Source organism: Zalophus californianus, chromosome 11 (genome assembly GCF_009762305.2).
Source record: "Zalophus californianus isolate mZalCal1 chromosome 11, mZalCal1.pri.v2, whole genome shotgun sequence".
In the NCBI taxonomy this organism is placed as follows: Eukaryota; Metazoa; Chordata; class Mammalia; order Carnivora; family Otariidae; genus Zalophus; species Zalophus californianus.
This window is the reverse complement of record NC_045605.1, coordinates 56,265,378-56,285,742: the sequence shown is the minus strand read 5'-3', so window position 1 is coordinate 56,285,742 and position 20,365 is coordinate 56,265,378. Positions and strand designations below refer to the sequence as shown.

General features: G+C 37.8%; 1 protein-coding gene across 2 annotated transcripts in view; it reads left to right on the top strand.

Annotated features, from left to right (window-relative positions):
* Positions 1-20,365, top strand: part of UVRAG (UV radiation resistance associated) — a 329,246-nt gene that overhangs the window by 91,376 nt on the left and 217,505 nt on the right. For both annotated transcript variants that reach the window (XM_027579444.1, XM_027579443.1), the window contains one exon: positions 2,971-3,056. In XM_027579444.1, coding sequence (XP_027435245.1) covers positions 2,971-3,056 — 86 coding nt within the window. The remainder of the gene's footprint in view (positions 1-2,970; positions 3,057-20,365) is intronic.

Genomic DNA, 20,365 nt, shown 5'->3' with positions numbered 1-20,365 from the left:
TGCTTAACCGACTGAGCCACCCAGGCATCCCTGTACTTTCATTTTTATTCACCTCAAAGTATTTAATAATTTTCCTTGTGATTTGTTCTTTGACCCACTGCTTGTTTAAGAGTGTGTTGTTTACTTTGCAGTTCGTGGATTTTCCATATTTCCTTCTGTTACTGATTTCTAGTTTCATTCCATTATGGTCAGATAAGATACTTTGTATGATTTCAACTTTTAATAATTTATTGAGACTTGTTTGTGGCTGAACATATGCTCCAGCTTGGAGAATGTTCCATATGCACTGAGAAGAATGTATATATGGTTGTGTTAGGTGGAACATTCTATATACGTCTATTAGGTTTAGTTGATTTATAGTATTATTCATGTCTTATATTTCCTTGTGTATCTTTTATATGGCTGTGCTTTCCATTGTTAGGTGGGATGTTGACATCTCCAGCTATTTCCCACTTTAGTTTTGTCAGTTTTTGATTCATATATTTTATTATATGTCATTAGGTGCATATATGTTTATAACCATTTATATATTCTTTTTTTTTAAATGTGAGTTTTTTTTTTTTAAAGATTTTATTTATTTATTTGACAGAGAGAGAGAGAGAGAGAGAGAGAGCACAAGTAGGCAGAACAGCAGGGAGAGGGAGAGGAAGAAGCTTGCTCTCCACTGAGCAGGGATCCTGACGTGGGGCTCGATCCCAGGACCCTGGGATCATGACCTGAGTTGAAGGCAGCCACTTAACCGACTGAGCCACCCAGGCGCCCCAACCATTTATATATTCTTGACCCTTTTTTCACTATACAGTGTCCTTCTTTGTCTCTTGTAACATTTTTGTCTTAAAGTCTATTTGTCTGATATTAGTATAGCCACTCCAGCTCTCTTTTGGTTACTGCTTACATGGAATATCTTTGTGTCCTTTCATTTTCAACTTATTTGTGTTTTTGTTTCTAAAGTGCAACTCTTGTAGACAGCATTAAAATGAAATCCGTTCAGCTGATCTCTGCCTTTTAATTAGAGTGTTTAATACATTTACACTTAATTACAGAGACAGAAGGACTTCTGCTATTTTTGTTTGTTTCTTATATCTTTTTTGTTTCTCTACTCCTCTATTACTACCTTCTTTTGTGCTCTATGTTTTCTCATGTGGTATTTTGATTTCTTTATCATTTCTCATATATACACTACAATGTATCTTTTAGTTATTTTCTTAGTGGTTGCCCTCAGGATTATAATCAGCATCTTAATTTATAATCATGTAGTTTAAATTAATACCAACTTAATATTATACAAAAACTTTTCTTCTATATAGCTCTGTACCCCCACCTCTATGTTACTGTCATGTTACATCTTTATAATTGTGTGCCTATCAAGATAGATTTATGATTGTATCATGTATTTTTCTGATTGATTTTTTAAATGCTAAACCAATATTGTATTCTTAGAATAAATTTGATGAATAATGATGTGTTACTGTTTTATCTTTATAAGGTATTTCATTATACATTATATATATATATTCAATGTATATATAGCAAATTCAATGTATTCAATTTGCTAATATTTTGCTAAGGATTTCTTTGTGTTCATGAGGGATATTGGTTTATAAGTGTGTGTGTGTGTGCATGTGTGTGTGTGTGTGTGTGTGATGTTTGTGTCAAGTTTTAGCATCAGTAATGTTGACCTTATGAGTTAGAAATTGTTTTTTTCCTCTATTTTATTTTATTTTTTGTGCGTGTGTGTTAAATTGATGTTATTTCTTAAATGTTTGATAGAACTCATCAGTGAAGCCATCTGGACCTAGACTGTTTTGTGGGAAGCTTTTCAATTATTTATTCACTTAAAAAAGATATAGGATTATTCAGATGTTTCATTTCAATTTTGGCATGTTGGATTTTTTTCAGGGAGGGTTTCTGATGCATCTAAGTTGTCAAATATGTTAGCATAAAGTTGTTCATATTCTCCTAATAACCTTCTGTGGCAATGTAATTAAAAAATGCTTATATTAGATTGTAGAAAACATTTATATAGTGCTTATTACATACGTTTCACTTTACAAATAATACTCTTTTAATTCCCACAGTAGTTGGTGAGGTAGATAATGTTATCTACATGTTCTAGATGAAAAAACAAACCAAAGTTAAACTAAGAGAGTTAAGGTGCCTTGCTCAAGATCACAGAACTGGTGTATTAAGGGCTTAAATTATAATCCAGATGGTCTGGCTCCAGAGTCCTTTTTTCTTGACTCCTATTTACTTTGTATTTCTTAAATGACAGTTACCTGTTCTTTTCTTCTTATGGAATTTTGCTGTTTTCTCTCTGGTGCTCCCACCACCTTTATTCCGCTAGTGGAAATATTTGCTCTGGTATTACTACTTAGAACTTGGAATTCCTTTCCCCATAAAAACATTACATATGATGGCTACACATACTTGAAATATTATTGGTTTTTTTTTTAAGGATTTATTTATTTATTAGAGAGGGAGAGGGAGGGAGCAAACGGGAGTGGGGAGGGGCAGAGGGAGAGAGAGAATCTCAAGCAGACTCCCTGCTGAGTGAAGAGCATGATGTGGTGCTCAGTCTCAGGACCCTGAGATCATGACCTGAGCCGAAATCAAGAGTTGGATGCTTAACTGACTGAGCTACCCAGGCGCCCCTTGAAATATTATTGTTAGTACTTGTCTGCAGTCACATAATATGTTAAAAAGACTTCTGGAGCTCCCCTGGGAAGTTCACTACAATTTATAATGTGAAACATGGTTTCTCTGGGAAAATACTAGAAGATATTTATTTTAAATTCACTTACTTAAAAGGTTAAACTTCAGTTACATGGAAATTTTACTTTTTGGAATCCCTTAATGATTTGAATTTACTGAGGTGTTTCTAAATCATAATTTTCGGAAGACAAACAGTAAGATTAATTTTTACACATATTTTGTTTTACTTTCATTAATTTGGTGATTAATGTCTTTCAGGGTTATTCAAATGCTCAGAAGAATATTCTTCTTCAGGTGGATCAGAACTGTGTTCGCAATTCTTATGATGTCTTCTCTTTGCTGCGGTAAGAAACTTCTTAGACCTCCTGCATTTTCTAAAGAATGTTCTTCATTTTGAGTTTGTGACATTTCTGTGTGAGGAATTGTATGGGAGCTTTAGAAGCTGTTATTCAGGCTTAACATTTTTTAGTGAGAGCTTCATAAATTTTGTAGCTACAGTGATTTAAGCTTATCTCTTTCACAAAGCCGTTGGAACGCCATTTCCTTTCTCTGGACAGTGGGAGAGAATGATTGGAAGCCAATGATCTTAAAACAGGGACATGAGCCATTTCTGGTTTTCTGTACTATAAAGAGCAGCAACCAGAGGTACAAAATTTAGACTTATTAAAATCTTAACAACTACAGCTTTACTAGAAAAGCCCTCCAATAGCCCCAGACATGGCTTAGAGTTTTGACCTGCTCTTCATCTAAAAGAATCATGTTTGGCAAGGCAAAGGAGCTTTGCATGAATCTCATGCCCAGAGGCTTGACTAACTGCCTTAACTCTATATTTTCATAATGCCTGGGCTTAATTTTGAAACATTTCTAAATTTGTTTTTAATTTTCAATGTGGAAGATCATCAAGGACATTTTCTCAGGAGGCAGACAACCAAAATAAATGCAGTTCAAAATAAAGATAACAGTGACACTCAGCCTATGTTCACCCTACTCAGACAGATGGTTCATTGAAATTTGATTTTGGCAGTATTTTTCTAATGTTTACGTAACACATCATAAATTTCAGACCATTAGACATCCTCAATATATCTACTAGAGGAAGAGTCCAGAAGGATGGTTGGACTCTTGTTCAATTGGATGATTGCTTATTTTATAAACATTATGAAATGGGCCTTTTCTTTGCAAATCTTGAATCTTATTATACATGATGATAAAGTTTGGTCACATGGCCTGTGTAAATTGCTCTTAAGAGACAATGATTTCAACTAGAGTAACCACAGACATTTGAGGACTTTTGATTCTTATCTGAGAGGTACTTTCACTTTGACTTCTTAGGATATGTAAGAGAATGGACAGGATTTAGTAATTGGATGGTGGAGATAGAAAGCAGGAGGTGTCAAGATATGTAACTTGTATTTTTTTGAGTCTGTTCAGTTTGGGACTACATTGAGTTTTAAGTATTGAAAAGAGCAATGTACAGAAGTAGTTTGAAATGTGAGTAAGCCACTAATATTTCTTGACCTATTTTCCTCATGAAATGAGGGTATGGATTTTACTATTTTAAACATACTGTCCAAGTGTGAGATGGTGTGATCTTACTAGAGAAATCAGTGGAACCAAAAGAAAAAGAAATATGAAGTCAGTGAAAAGAGGAGGATTGGGGAAAGACAGCATCATAGAAACTAAGGGAGTAGAGATTCTAGCAATGTTGAATGCTCTGTGACGAGACAGGAAAATAAGAACTGAAGAAATGCTGTAGGATCTTGGGAAGCAATGTGGTACAATAGATAATGCTTTGGTTAACTTGACCCTGACTTCAATTGTCCCTGGTTTATCCAAATTCATTTAACTTCTCTGATTCTTCTAAAAGGTAGAGGCAGTAATATTACAAATTTGTGTAGCTTACAAGCATTTCCATATTTATTATCTTACACTCCGAAGTTTTTTGTATTCAGACACCAGGGATCAGCCTTTGTCTTCAGTGTAGAAGCTGAGGCCAAGAGGCATTACAGGATTTATCTGAGAACACACAGCAAGTAAGAGCCAGACTGGAGGTTGGTGTGAAGTTTTCCTGCAAGCAAGTTTTCCAGATCCTTTTCAGAGTCTCATTTACCTTCCTAGATTGGTGGTTATAAGGTGCACATAGCATTATGACAGAGAAAATTTTCTGAAAATCACAGAGCCCTCCATAAATTCGAAGTCATTGGGGGAATTTGGTAGTTAGTGCTCAATTATTTAACATTGATTCTTGCAATGATATGTCTCTTGGGGGTCTCATTTCTAGGGTGCTTTCCAGATTCCTCAGGTGTGTTAGCAGTCTGATTTGCCTTATTAACAGTGGCCTTGTCATTAGCATTGTGTAAATTATTTATAGCTGGTAACATAGATGTACTCTTTTGGACCAGATCAAGTGTCCATTTATCAACCAAATTACCTGAGCCCAGAGAGTTACTCTGGAACCAGAAACTTGACATTGTAGTCATCAACATTAATGAGTAAAATGGAACTTTCTCTGATAATTCTCTTAGACATCAGTAAGGAGTAACCACCATCTATCTGTTTGCTAAATCAAAAGCTCTTCTTTTCTCACAGTTCTTGTCATGATTTATGCTTGCTGGGAAACGTAATTTTGTGCTGATCAATTTTGTTCTGTTTCCCTTCTTTAACTCAGGCAACATTGTACCTGGATGGGAGTAATTTTTAAAAATATACCTTTTTTCCTTGATCCTTTTTTGGTGTGTGAAATTGTTACTTCTTGATCTGTAATTTTATGTGAAAACATAGTCTGAATTCTTTAATATCACTTAACTTCACAAAATTCTCAGTGCCATTTGGAATCAGGACTAGAACCCCGGTCTCTTGATTCTGTTTTTTGAGAGTATATTCTAGTTAATAACTTTCACTGTGTTGTGCCACTAGGATGCATATTTCCTTCCACTTCCTATAATGTGAATGTTACAGAAAAATAGGAAATCTTGACTAGGCAGGGATTTTGCAACACCTACAACCAGAGCATTAGAACCCCTTCAGGTGGATGTGTTGTACCATTTTGTAAGAAAACAGTAACCTGAGGTTTTATTTAGATTTTTCTGCCAGTAGTTAAGAATGTAGGCTGATTTCAATGTTACCAAAGTAATAGCAGCTCTTTCCAAATTTATATTCAGTGTGTGTGGTAGTAATTACATTTTGCTTCTTTAACCCTTGGAAATTCCTGGATTAAGGGTTAGTGTTCATGTAAGTAGACATTTAATTAGGAGCCACTTTACTCATTACATTTGACTTATTACCCTTAAATTAGGATGTTCACCACAAGGTGTCAATGTTGCTCTTTAACTGGCACCTGAAATTTCATTTATTTTATGGTTTTATTTTTTTATTTTTATTTTTTTAAAGATTTTATTTATTTATTTGACAGAGAAAGACAGCGAAAACAGGAACACAAGCAGGGGGAGTGGGAGAGGGAGAAGCAGGCTTCCCGCTGAGCAGGGAGCCCGATGTGGGACTCGATCCCAGGACCCTGGGATCGTGACCTGAGCCGAAGGCAGACGCTTAACGACTGAGCCACCCAGGCGCCCTATTTTATGGTTTTAAAGTGAGAAAAGTTGGATTATAAATTACAAGTGAGCATTTATTTTTAGAAGTTAACTTTTTTTTCCTCTTTTATTCCTTCTAGGTTAAGGAGTTTCTAGGCTTATTAGGTAACTTTCTCCTTTTGGTTCTGATTTTTTTTTAATCCTCTTGGTGGTACAGAGTTATTGAAAGATGAGAAAGAGAAGGAGTGTCGGGTGTGCAGTTTAGATCTCTAACTGTGGGGACGGCATGGAATCAGTGGATGGGACTGGAAGCAGGAGACATCCATAATCCTATCTGCTCTCTGAGAGTGAAAGATTACTTTTGATTTTTAAAAAGTCATTTTTTCCCCTTTCATACTTCTTCAAAAAGGTAGCTCTACTGTAGTGAGATAAGTGAGAATAATGAATAATTCAGGTTTTCTTCTAGTACAGGTTTTATTGCCCCTTTCCCTGTCTTGACATGTCCTATTTTTGCCAGCTGGAGAAGTGGAAGTATGGTGGCTAATCATGGGTCCTCCACCTAGGTTCCAGTCCTAACACTGTCATATGCCCATAACTGGATGTAAGACTTTGGGCAAATTACTTTGGTATGCCTGAAACTACTTTTGTAAAATGGCAGTAATATTTATCTCATAGGGATAGTCTGAGAATTAAATAAGATAAAATATTTGAAAGATCCTAGGTCAGCTACTGGCATATTAGTAGACATTCAATACATAATAGTTTTCGTTTTCTCCTTTCCTTCCCCCAGCTTAGAATTAGCTTTCTCCTCTATGCCAGTGTTTCTTTATGTTAGCGTTAGTTTTTTCAATTTTCAGCTTAATTTCTCTTTCTTTTCTTGCCATTCTAATGTCTACCACCTCTGCTTTTAGCCTTACTTTTATTAGTCCGGAACAATCACGATAAAATTATTTAATGGGTATATGTCTTTTCTCCCTAATGACATTGAAAACTTCTTGAAGGAAGGGATTATTTCATATGACTGTGTTTTTTCCTCTCTATCTTCCTGACAGTTGACGGTTATATTGGAGTTCCTGTGAATGCTGTTGTGATCCTGGAGCCCCAGGTCCTATGGACTAGATCCTACAACCCTTCTGTTTTCGTCTTTCTCCCTGAGTACTCTCTTCCATTACCACAGCTTCACCCAGCACAGCCACATGTTAGTAACTCTCAAATCTATACCTCTAGTTACTTCCTTTCTTTTTGATTTCTGATCTGTATTTTCCAGGGACCATTAGACATTTCTACTTTCATGTTCTGTAGGAACCTCAGCCCTGACGTGTCCAGAGTTACGTTCGTGGGTATTATTCTCCTCTTCCTTTTTTTCCCTTGTATGTCTCATGTCCTGTATATGATCTTCTCAGGCACGTAAGGGAACATACCGTTCTTTGTTCTCATCTCTATTTTCTGGGACTATTTCTTGACCTAACTAGTCTCCATACTAGTTTTTCCTTCATGCAACTGATAGCTATTATGGAGCGATTACTTTGTGTCAGGAACTTTTCTTACTGCTTTACATTAATTCTTTTAATTTTCACAGCAACCTTCTGTGGGGAGAACTGTTTCTGTTCCTATTTACAGATGAGGAAGTTGAGGCACAGAGTAGTTAAGTAACTTAGCCAGAGTCACACAAGTAGTCCCTCTTAGCCTGGATTCAAGTCCAGAAAGTCTAGCCCCCAAGCCTGTGTCGTTACAACCAGTATTCTTTACCGCTCTCTCATCTTGTGCATCACTTTGGTGCGTCTTCTCTGCTGCACTTCTGTCAGAGTGACCTTTAAAAATGTATCAGTTTTGGCACATACAGGATAAAGTAAACACTTCTTAATGTGTTATTCGAAGGACATTGTTCCGAGCACGCTATAGGGACTAGTGTCCTTATTTTAAGTCCTCCCACCACTGCCTGTGCAATTAATAGCTGGTATTTATGGAGTACTTACTGTGTTGCAATTAGTTCTTCATTGTCTGATTCTCTCTCCTCTTAGCATCCCAAACAGAGGGCTCCTTTGGGCAAGAGTCTTTGTTTGTTGGTCTCTGTAATAATTCTCTCACAATGCATATCATATATATTAAACAGATAATAAATGCTCTTTTGGTTTGATCAAATTGATCAAATTCTTCAGGTTACAAAGGACTAGCATTTTGTTGTTCTAGTTATTGGTTTGCCTCTGGCAAAATGAGGGTCATAAAATATTTCTAGGCCATCATCTAAAAAGTGTTGAAAGTATAATCAGATCTGTGAACCTTCAGCTGCCTCTTTCCTTTCTGCTGCTGCCCTCCACATAATATCTGGTGAGATTTCAGGATTTTGTGACTTTTAATCTTACTCCTTATATGGATTTTTCTGGAAGGTCTTTATCTAGCTGTCTGGAGGTAAATTGTTCGTGCCTTCCCTGCTTTGATAGAAAATACTTTCTCTTTTAAAATTTCAATTTTAAAAGGGAAATGCTTACATCAAATACATTATTCTTCAGGTAATATTTAGAAAACAGATAGGATGAAATATATAAGGGCATAACCTCTGTCTATATAAATTTGGGATGTGATAACCAACTTTGGGTTGCAGAGGGAGTTTTTCCTCCCTGCCTACCAAGCTCTCTGTAATAATTACGAGTGTAGAGAATATGGCTAAGAACCCAGCTGAAAGCAAAAGATGTCCCAGAATTTATGTTCTAAAACTCGTATAATTTTGCCATTCATTTTTTTTTAAAATTTTATTTATTTATTTATTTTAGGGAGAGAGAGCATGCGTGTGTGAGTGGGGAGGGGTGGCAGGGGAATGGAGTTTCGAGGGGGGCGGGGAAAGAGAATCTCAAGCAGGCTCTATGCTGAGCATGGAACTTGACCTGGGGCTGGATCTCACAACCCTGAGATCTTGACCTCAGACAAAACCAAGAGTTGGACGCTTAACCGACTGAGCCACCCAGGTGCCCCACTGTGCTCATTTTTAATAAATTAGAAGGGTAATTAAGAGGATACTGTTAAAGTAGACACACTGACAGCAAAGAGACGTGAAAGCTTGTTGATCGTTTGCTCTGTTTGTGATTTACTCTTTGATTCTGGAACAGAATTGAGTGGTAAATCGTATTAGCTACGCTCTTACCTTTGAAGTCACTGTGTTTGGATTTGTAAATAGCACTGTCACTACTTCACGTAAAACGAGGGTGGGGTGAAGTAGTCCAGCTATAAAGACAGACTAAGTGAAAAAGCATAGCTAGATTACCTCTTCTGTGTGTAGGTGTCAGTCCTTTGCCCAAGTACATCTCCATGTTGCACTTCCTAACTGAAATTAATAATGAGAAGTGCTGAGTGAACTGTGTTAGTTTTGGCTAATGCTGTCTCTGTGTCACAGATGAAACTGAGGCACAGAAAGGTGACATGACTTGCCCAGCACCACAGTACAAATAAGTGTCAAAGCAGGTTTGAATAAAGGTCTGCCAGGCTCAGGGCATGTGCTTTTCTCCATTATGCCATGTTGATGCCAAACCATCAGTAGAATAAAAAGTCTAATAATCATTAGAGCCTGGGTCAGAAAACAGGGACATATGTAAGTTTTAGAAAGGTTTTCAATCCAAATTTAAAATGAAAAAGTTTTGGCACTTAGTGTAAGTTTTGGTTCAGCAAAGACCGTATTTATATGTAAGAGCACATTTTATTCTTATTTATCATTCTCTCCCCACATACACACAAGTATGCATACATACACATCAATAAACTTACACATACGTATATTTAGAAAAATAGAATTTTAACAAAATATGGGAAGTAATTTTTTTTTAAAGAAAGGTTTTTTTTTTTTTTTAGATTTTATTTATTTATTTGTTAGAGTGAGCGAGAGAGAATGAGCAAAGGTACAAGCAGGGGGAGCTGCAGGCAGAGGGAGAAGCACGCTCCCTGCTGAGCAAGGAGCTGATGCGGGACTCGATCCCAGGACCCTGGGTTCATGACCTGAGCCAAAGGCAGACGCTGAACGACTGAGCCACCCAGGTGTCCCAAAATATGGGAAGTAATTTTAGGTGCAGTTTTTTTCCCCATCTTTTTACATTTTGCTTTGTCTTCTTCCTTAAGCCCTCTCCCCCACTACCCTGCCAAAAAACCACAAGCTGTAGCTTGAATGTTTGTCATCCTTCTCCCCCTCATCCATGTATTAAAACCTAATCCCCAGTGTGATGGCATTTATTTGGAGGTGGGGTTTTGGGGGTCTGCCCTCAGGATGGGGATTAGTGCCCTTATAAAAGAGGCCCCAGGGAAATCCCTGTCCCTTCCACCTCCTGAGGTTATAGTGAAAGGACTATGTGTGATAGTCCACCTACACACAGGAAGCAGGCTCTCACCAGACACCAACCAAGCTCATACCTTGATATTGGACTTCCCAGCCTTAAGAACCTTAAGAAATAAATTGCTGTTTATAACCCAGCATGGAGCCTGACACGGGGCTTGATCCTCTGACCCTAAGATCATGACCTGAGCCCAAACCAAGAGTCTGACACTTAACAGACTGAGCGACCCAGGAGCCCCCAAGAGTGGCATTTCTGAGTGGAAGAGCATATATGTTTTTTAATATTAAGAGACATCAGATTGTTTTCCCAAAGAGGACAAATAATATGTGGCATTATTCCTTATCCTGAACCCCTGCTGGCAACGGGAAATCATTTTTTGGTGATTTTTATTAAATTTCATTAGCCTCACTATAAGTGCTTAGTCTGAGCTACAAGTGACAATGAACATTGTATCTTGAGTTTGTTAGCCATTTAGTGTATTCTTCTGTGATTTTGCCTATTCATATACTTAACCTATTTTTTTATTCAGTTGCTTGCATTTTTTTCATAAAATTTTAAGAGTTCTTGGTATTTTTTCCAAATCTATGAAATTACATCTTGACTTGGTATGCTTTACATAAAAGTTTGTTATATTATATAATTCTACTTTTTCTTGTGTATCTTCTGAATACTCTGTCTTGGTTTAAGAAGTCTCTCCTATACTTTGGTTCTGAATATATTTTATAATTTTTTTTGAGATTTGTATCTTCCTTTTTAAATGAAATCTTCAGTACAACTTGGAATTATTCTTAAATATGTTATGTAGATATTCCATATATTGTGAGGTCGATTAATTTTCTTCACAGATGAATATCAAGTTGTGCCAGTACCTTTCTTTTCCCACTGAATTTAAATACCTAATCTTTGTCATATATTAAAAGCTCATATGTACTGGATCCATTTCTGGATTCTTTTTTTGGTTGTGATCTTTTTGTCTGTTCCTTTGCTGATTTCAGATTGATTTAATTAGGATAGTTTTTTAATATTTTCTGTTATCAGGTACGGCAAATCCACCCCTAGATACTCTTCTTTTTCATAACTATTTTTGGCTAGTCTCAGAACTTTATTCTTCCATGTGAACTTTAAGGTTATTTTGTTCAATTCTTTAAAAAAAAAAAGCTTCATTGGAATTCGACTGGGGATTTTTGTATTCATTGGTTTCTTTTATTTTGGGAGGTGTCATTTTTATGATACTAGTATTCTCATCCAACCATGGTTGGCTGTCTTATATATTGTATTATATATTGTTCAAATTTTATTTTATTCCTTCAGTAAGATTCTTCAATAATACAGTTTTCTGCATATGGTCAGGTGCCTTTCCATTAAGTTTGTTTTTTAAGTATGTTATAGTTTTTACACTATTTTATAAACTATATTTCCCATTTCCATTGCTTCATAGAGAAAAGCTATAATTTTAAGAAAATCTTCTATTCAGTGTCCTTCAAATCATTTTTCTTGTTACTATTATTTTTTAAGGAAATCTCTCTTTGATTTTCTTGCATACACTATCATCGATGAAAGGATAGGTTTATTTGTCCTTCTCCAGTGTTTAGTGATTTTCTACTCCTATTGCCTATACTAAACCTTCTAGAACTTGCAAAATAATGTTGAAAAGTAAGGGGAATAGTGAGCATGCTAGTCCAGTTGTTGTTTTAATTGAAAGTGTCCAATATTTTGCTGTTCAGAATATTTTGGAAAATAAATAATTCTTCCTATTTAACGTTTTTATTAGGAATGGATGCTGAATTTTTGGCAATGCCTTTCCACGCTTATTAACATTATATTTTTTTAAATTTATAGTTGTAATAAAGTATGTAGATTTCCTGATACTGCGTTACTAATTAGTTATAGGTTCTTCTTTTGCTCATTACTGTAAGTGAGGTTGGTGTGTAGTATTTCTAATATGTAGTTGTTTCTTGTGGAGGAGTGGGGCAGAGTAGGGAACCATTTTTCCTTAGATCTGAAAATGCATTGGCAAGCTTTTCATCTTTTTCTATGACCCTAATCTATAAAATGATAATAATAACATCAACCTTATTGGGCTGTTTGGAGGATTAAGTGAATTAATATGAAGTACTTAGTACAGTGCCTGAGTATAGTTAGCACTATATATGTTAAGTAGTAGCATCATCAAGCAGCCAAAACACATTGAATAATTTTGGAAATTTTCAATTCTTGAATGTTTGTTAGAATTTAGCTGTTAAATTCTCTAGTTCAGGTGCCTTTTGTAATGATAGATCTTACTCTGATACCTATCAAGCTATTTGCTCTGTCCATTTTTTTCCCACTTCATGGTTTATTCTTGGCAATTAATTTTTGCTAAGAAACCATCTATTTCCTCTAGATTTTTAAATTTACTGATGAAATGGTACGTATATTTTTATTTTATAATTCACTTGATCATTTTAATAATTTACAGCACATTTTCTAATTAAGCCCAGAAACCACTCTAGTACTTCAGTTAGAAATATTCTTGGACAGGATGCTTTCTGATGTTGAAGAATTCTTCTACTGTATGAGCTAAAACAAACTGTTTGAGATAATCTTTGCCTTTAAAATGTTAGAATAAGAATGGAGAACTTAGGGGCGCCTGGGTGGCTCAGTCGTTAAGCCTCTGCCTTCAGCTCAGGTCATGATCCCAGGGTCCTGGGATCGAGCCCCACATTGAGCCCCACATCAGGCTCCCTGCTCAGCAGGAAGCCTGCTTCTCCCTCTACCATTCCCCCTACTTGTGTTCCTGCTCTGGCTATCTCTCTGTCAAATAAAAAAAATTAAAAAAAAATTTAAAAAATCTTAAAAAAGAATGGAGAGCTTGAACTACACAAGCTTAGTGAGTTTGGATCTAGTTTACAATATTGTCCCCAGTATATACCACAAACCTGACTTAGAGTAGATTCGCAGTATTTGTTAAATGAGTAAATGGTTAAATTAATAAATGACTGGATGAAATACAACCTGTTTGGATAATAACTGAATAATAGGTAGATTTTTGGATGAATTTTTTAAGTGCTAGATTGAAATTTTTTTTTTTACCCAGGCACCCCTAAAATGATTTTTGATTTTTAATCACCTTTCCTAAGATAACACTTTGGATATGTTCTCTCCCAATTATAGTATATTTTTAATATAAAATATCTGAGTACTTAATTTTAGACAAAGCATTTGCTAATGAAAGTCATGGAAAGCCATCATATGGTAAATTAACTCCTGTTTATTAAATGAGTTAACCAATAGATCTGTCTTTAACTAGGACCTTTTGTAGGCTAAGTCTGTTTTCTCTAGTGTATTGAATGGTTCAACAGGGAGTAGGAATGTAGTGGATAAATTAAATGAGCCCTCTCCAAAATGGTGTTCAGAATTCCTGGTTTGCAGCAATAATTAATGTTTAAATGTTGCTGGAATGATGAAAGAAGTGTATAAAATCAGTGTAAAGAGGCAAAGAGCATCCTTTGAGGGCAAGTAAGTATATGAGTAGGCTTCTGCCTAAGAGATGTTCTCTGTTCCTGCCCCTGTCTCTCAGTTCTGTCTTGAATTCACAGGGCTACTTTATTAAGACTGCTTTGTTTAAGATGTCAATGCAAATGATGGCTTTACCATCACACCCCACATGGCTGCCTTGTAACTTCTGCATTCACACTGGTGCCAGGCATGTTCCAAGGCAGCTTTCCAAGGCTTAGTGATTTCACCCTGATGTCTCTGCCAGTAAAAATAACCAGTTACCTTTAAACAAGTACCCCACCCATAACTGGATTTTTACATGCTGTTTTATTGAGAGAACTTATCAGAGATTTTAGGAGAATTAATACATTATGCTTATCAGGATATCACCTGGCCCTTGAAGTAACCAAAGTTAGAGTGGGACATTTTACCTTGGAAGAGAATCTGAAACTCAACATTTTTATCTGTTGAGGAGTATGGACATTGTAATAATAATAGCCTCATTCCAGTAGTTCATTCTGTGTGACTGGAAGTGCTCTATTAACATAAGAAGCCAGATTCTTACTTTGGAGACTTATATTCTACTAGGACAGATTAACAGATACAGCAAGCAAGGGGTCTTACATTCATTGAGAAATTAATTTCTAAATATTTTGTTGGTATTGCAGGAGTTAGTCAGAATCCCATCTCTTTGTATGCCTACACAGGTGATAGGGAAGGAAAGTAATATCTGAGTATCTAAAACATGAAAGGCATTTAAATGCTAAAAACTTTATATATTTTTTATAATACTCACAATTGCCTTGCTACTATTATAATTCTATTTTACTGGGAAGCAAACTGCAACTTGGAAAAATTGAGCTAGTATCTTTTCAGAGTCCAGATATGTCCAAAGGCAAAGGCCTTTCTAATATATTTCTCCATCTCATGGAAGAGTTTGCTGTGACGTTTCTTCCTCTTTTTGAAACTGCCTAACAGTACCCATACCCCTTCCAATAAAATTGCTTTGGTGGTAAACCTGAGTATAAAATGGGCCGGGCATTTCTTAAAGAGTCTTGTGGTACTTGCACAATGGAGGTTTTCATAATAGTCTTTCCTGGAGCAATCTAAAGTATACTTAGCGTACTCCTTCTCTCTGTATCTTCCCAAGCTGGAAGTGTTAACCAAAGTCTATATAGCTTTGCCTTTGAAGAGTGTCTCTATAATTCTTTGACCACATAGTTCCCTTTATTTCTTTTCCCTCAGTATGATAAGTTAAAGTGATTAGACAATGGTTTTTCCTTAGTTGGCATCCCTCTCTTATTTTCAAGCTGCCATCCCTTAAATTCTGACTCTGCAAGAAGCACACTGATGTCATGGAGGTAAAATGAGTTTTCCACAGTAGCACTGATTTTTCCATCTCACAGATTTTTTGATTCTAGTGACAGAGTCAGATATGAACCTTGGAATAGAACTGGCTTTAAACAGTTTTGGGGAGATTTAAATATCTGGAGATTTAAATTTATGAAAAACTCAGTGTAAGCCAAGAAATGGAGTCAACAGCTTTTAGAAAGGAGCTAAGATGATCTCATGTTGCATTAATTAAAATACAGTGTCCATATCAGGTCCTTCATGGACTTTATGTTCATTAAATCATATTTGGAATGTTCTGTTTAGTTTGAGCCCCTGTTTGCTTTGACGAGGAATATTCAGGGGTGATGCCAAGGGTGATGAGGGGTTTTAAAAGAGTCATATGAAAACTAGTTCGGAATAGAAGATATTTATTTGCTTATTTTATTTTTTTATTGAGTGTGCACATGTGTGTGAGCCAGGGTGGGGGTGAGGGGGCAGAGGGAGAGGGAGAGAGAGAATCCCAAGCAGACTCCATGCCCAGCCCGGAGCTTGACACTGGGCTTGATCTCATGACCCTGAGATCATGACCTGAGCCAAAATATCAAGAGTTGGATGCCTAACTGAGCCATTCAGGGACCCTAGGAACAGAAGATATTTAGCTTAGGGGCGCCTGGGTGGCTCAGTCGGTTAAGTGACTGCCTTCAGCTCAGGTCATGATCCTGAAGTCCCGGGATCAAGTCCCATATCGGGCTTCCTGCTCAGTGGGGAGTCTGCTTCTCCCTCTGACCTCCCCCCTCTCATGTTCTTTCTTTCTCATTCTCTCTCTCTCTCTCAAATAAATAAATACAAATCTTAAAAAAAAAGATATTTAGCTTAGAGAAGAGAGGATTTTGGGAATATAGTTGGTACCTTAGAAATAATTTGGCGAACAGTTATTTGGGTAATAGTAAAATAGGCACATTTGTTGAACATGTACTGTCAGGTAAAGCCTTTACATGCTTTGTCTCATTTAATCCTCAAAGCAAATTTATGTGCTTGATATTATTCTTTGTTATCCTTATTTTGGTAATGAGGAAACAGATCCAGAAAGGGAAATTGACTTGCATAAGGTTGGGTTGTGAAAGAGCCAGACAGACAAATTTTCTTTCCTTTCTCCCATGCTGCCACCCACATTCTATAGAATAAGTATGTAGGTATACTTTTCCTGTGGATAAAATAATGATAATGCTAAGGGGGATCTAGACTAATGAGGATGGTGGTAGGATGATTTATTTTATTTTATTCTTTTAATATTTGTTTATTTGAGAGAGAGAGAGAGAGAGCGCGCGAGCGTGAGCACAAGTGGGGGGAGGGGCAGAGGGAGAGAATCCTCAGGCAGACTCCCTGCCGAGTGCAGAGCCTGACACGGGCTCAATCCCACCACCCATGAGATCATGACCTGAGCTGAAACCAAGAGTCGGAAGCTCAACTGACTGAGGCACCCAAGCACCCCAGGATGAGTTATTTTAGATAGTGATCAGGGAAGACCTCACTGAGAAGAAAATATTTGAGCAAAGCCTTGAGAAAGAGGAGGCAGCAACCTGTGTGGGTGTCTGTAGGAAGAACATTCTAGAGAGCACAAATTAGCAGGCATAAAAGCCCTGAGGTGGGAGAGAGCTTGGTTTGTTGCAAGAACAGCTAAGCTGTTAGTCTAGTTTGAGCATAGTGAGCAAAGTTGGCAGAAGCCAGATCGTGTGGTTTTAGATTTTTCCCAAGTAGGATGGGAAGATATTGGGATGGTTTTGAGCAAGGGAGTTATGGGATCTGATTTTTATTTAAAGAAAATGACTCTGGCGTGGAGAAGAGACTGGAGGAAGGGAGAGTGGCAGGAGAGAGAGATTCATTGAGAGACTATTGTTGTTTCCAAGTAAGAGGTGAAGAGTGACTTAGGCTGTTCTGGTAGCACTTGAGGTTAATTAAGAAAAGTAGAATTCTGGACATATTTTGAGGTTAGAGATAACCAGACTTGCTAATGGATTAAGTGTGGGTTTGTGAGGGAAATTGAAGTTAAGGTTAACGTCTAGATAATTAATCTGAACAACGGGGTGAATTGTAGTGGTATTTATGAAAATAAATGCTGCGAGATTCCTGGGAGGAGAAGAAGGGGGTAATGGGGAGTCGAGAATATATTTGGGACATGTGAGTTTTGAGATAGGTATTAGTTATGAAGGGGAACGTGCTGAGAGGCAGTTGGATATGCAGTTTTGATTTCGGGGTCAGTTGGTGCCAGAGATATGAATTTGGGAATTCTATCAGTCAAGGTTCAGGGTAGAAAATATCAACCACTCTAGATATTTTTATCATTTTTTTTTGTTTGCTTTTTAATATTATTTATTTATTTTTTTGGGTGGGGGTAGTGCACTAGCAGGCATGGGAGGGGGCAGAAGTGGGGGGAGAGAATCTCAAGCAGGCTCCATGCCCAGCACGGAGCCTGACGTGGGGCTGGCTCTCACGATCCTGAGATCGTGACCTGAGCTGAAATCAAGATTGGACACCTAACCGACTGAGCCACCCAGGTGCCCCAATCAGAAAGAGATTTAATACAGAGAATTGGGTGTTTATAGAATCGTTAGAGGGCTGGAGGAATAGAAGTTGAGAAGCTGCTGCTAGGCTTCAGAGGCACACTACCACTAGGCTTCAGGGTCAACGCACCAAACCTATGGTCCTGTCATCACAAACTGCTGCTGGTGACATAGCCATCCCACACTCACCAGCCACCTATATGAGGACACTGGCTACTGCAAACACTCATACTGGAGAGAGCCTGTCACTGTTGCTGGCAGAATGGCTCTACCTTCCGGATTTTGCTCAAAGTTCTTCAACATTTAGAAAAAAGAGGATAGAGCAGAGAATGGGCAGCTGATGAGATGGGGGGAAATCTAGGACAATGTGGTGTCCCAGAGCCAGAGTAAATCAAGTCTGTTCCGGGTTGTGCTCAGCTGAAATAAGTGCTTGTTGGTTGGTTTGGTAAGATGAGGGCTGAGAATTAAATGCTGACTTTAGCAAATTGGAACTCACTGGTGACATATATAAGAGTATTTTGATGGTGGTGTAGGAATAGGTGAAGGAGAGAATGGAAGGGAGGAAATGAAGACAAGAAGTATAGACACCTCTTGTGAAGTTTTTCTATACAGAGGAGCAGGGAAATGGTACCAAAGCTAGAGGGAAATAAGGGGTCCAGGGAAATGGTTTTTGTTTTGAGATAGGAGGTAGTGTATTCATGGGCTGAAGGAAAATTTGTGGACGCATGAGAAAGAGAGGGGATGATAGCAGGCTCAAAAACCTTTGATAAGTGAAGGACAGTGAAGGAAAATTTGTGGACGCATGAGAAAGAGAGGGGATGATAGCAGGCTCAAAAACCTTTGATAAGTGAAGGACAGTGGAATTCAGTGTACAAGTGAATACTTGTACAAGATGTTTGGCCTTGGGAAGGCAGAGTTCCCTCTGGGGAAGACAGAATTTTGGTTACAGATATAGAATCACTTGGTAAATTTGGTGATGGAAGAATGAATAAATTGTCCTCTGATTCTGTTTTTCAGTAGGATCATCAGCCAGGTGTCGGGAATGTGGAAGGAATGTATAAGGTTTGAAAAGAAAGGGTTTAAAATAGGCATTTCGGAGAATGAGAGAGTGAATTAGTTAGGCCTCTTAGTGGTCAAATTTTAGCCTGCTTTGGAGTCAGCTGGAGGGCTTGGTGTAACACTGGTTGCTGTGCCCCACCCCCAGAGTTCCTGATTCACTAGGTCAGGGATGAATTTGCATTTGTAACTCTTACAGGGGAACCTGATGCTTCTGGACCAGAGACCACGCTTTGGTTATAAATTTAAGGGAGACCATTCAGCATGCTTGAGTGTAATTTCTTTAGCTTTATTCAGCCACTTGTGTACAAAGGTGGGGAAGGCAATGACTTAAATTTAACCAGAAATAGGGTTTTGCCCAGCGAGTTCAAGGGGAAGAAGAATGAGCCATACGAATGATTAATAATGATGTGTAAGCTGGATAAGGGGAGAAGTGAGTACATGCAGGAAATGACAGTCAGTGAAAAAGTGCTAGGATCAGTGGATTAGAAGTTCTGATGGTGAGAATGAATTGTTGGAGAGAAGTGATCTGGAAATATGGATGGTGATGGTAAGAGGTTGGGCTGCTTGAAATTGAGGTGTTTGTTTTTTTTTTTTAAAGATTTTATTTATTTATTTATTTGACAGAGACAGCGAGAGCAGGAACACAAGCAGGGGGAGTGGGAGAGGGAGAAGAAGGCTTCCCGCTGAGCAGGGAGCCTGATGTGGGACTCGATCCCAGGACTCTGGGACCATGACCTGAGCCGAAGGCAGCCGCTTAACGACTGAGCCACCCAGGCACCCTGAAATTGAGGTTTTTAAAGCTGCTGCAGTTACTAATTGTGATTTAAAGTAAGAGAATAAGTGGCTGAACTGGGTGGAGGTCAAGAAGCTGAGAGGTTGAGTTTTGGATGGATCTTCTACACGAATGTGGACGTTGTCAAGAAGAATGGCAGGAGTAGTGGCGGAGCAGGAGGTGGTGAGTCGGGTGCTAAAATCTTTAATTACTAAGCTGGAATGGGAGAACTATATAGATACTAGCAGCGAGAAGGGAAAGTGGCATAATCAGTATGTGTGTTAAAGGGACAGAGGGTTATGAGAGCACAGAGAGGGCAGTGATCTGGAAGGCAGCCGTGAGTTGCAAGGAAGACATCTACTTCATCTCCAAGCTGAGTGTTGTGCAGGGTGTAGGAGAAAACACTTGAGCCCCACGTAATCTTCTTTATTTCTCAGAACAGCCCTTAACAGTAGGTATTATTGTCCCCATTTTTACAGATGAGGAAACTGAGGCTTAAAATAATTGGCCTGATAGACATAGCTTATGAATACCGGAGGTGGCATCATGTGAGTCCAGGAAGGCAGATATTGACTGAATATAAGAAGGTACTTATTAGCAATAGAG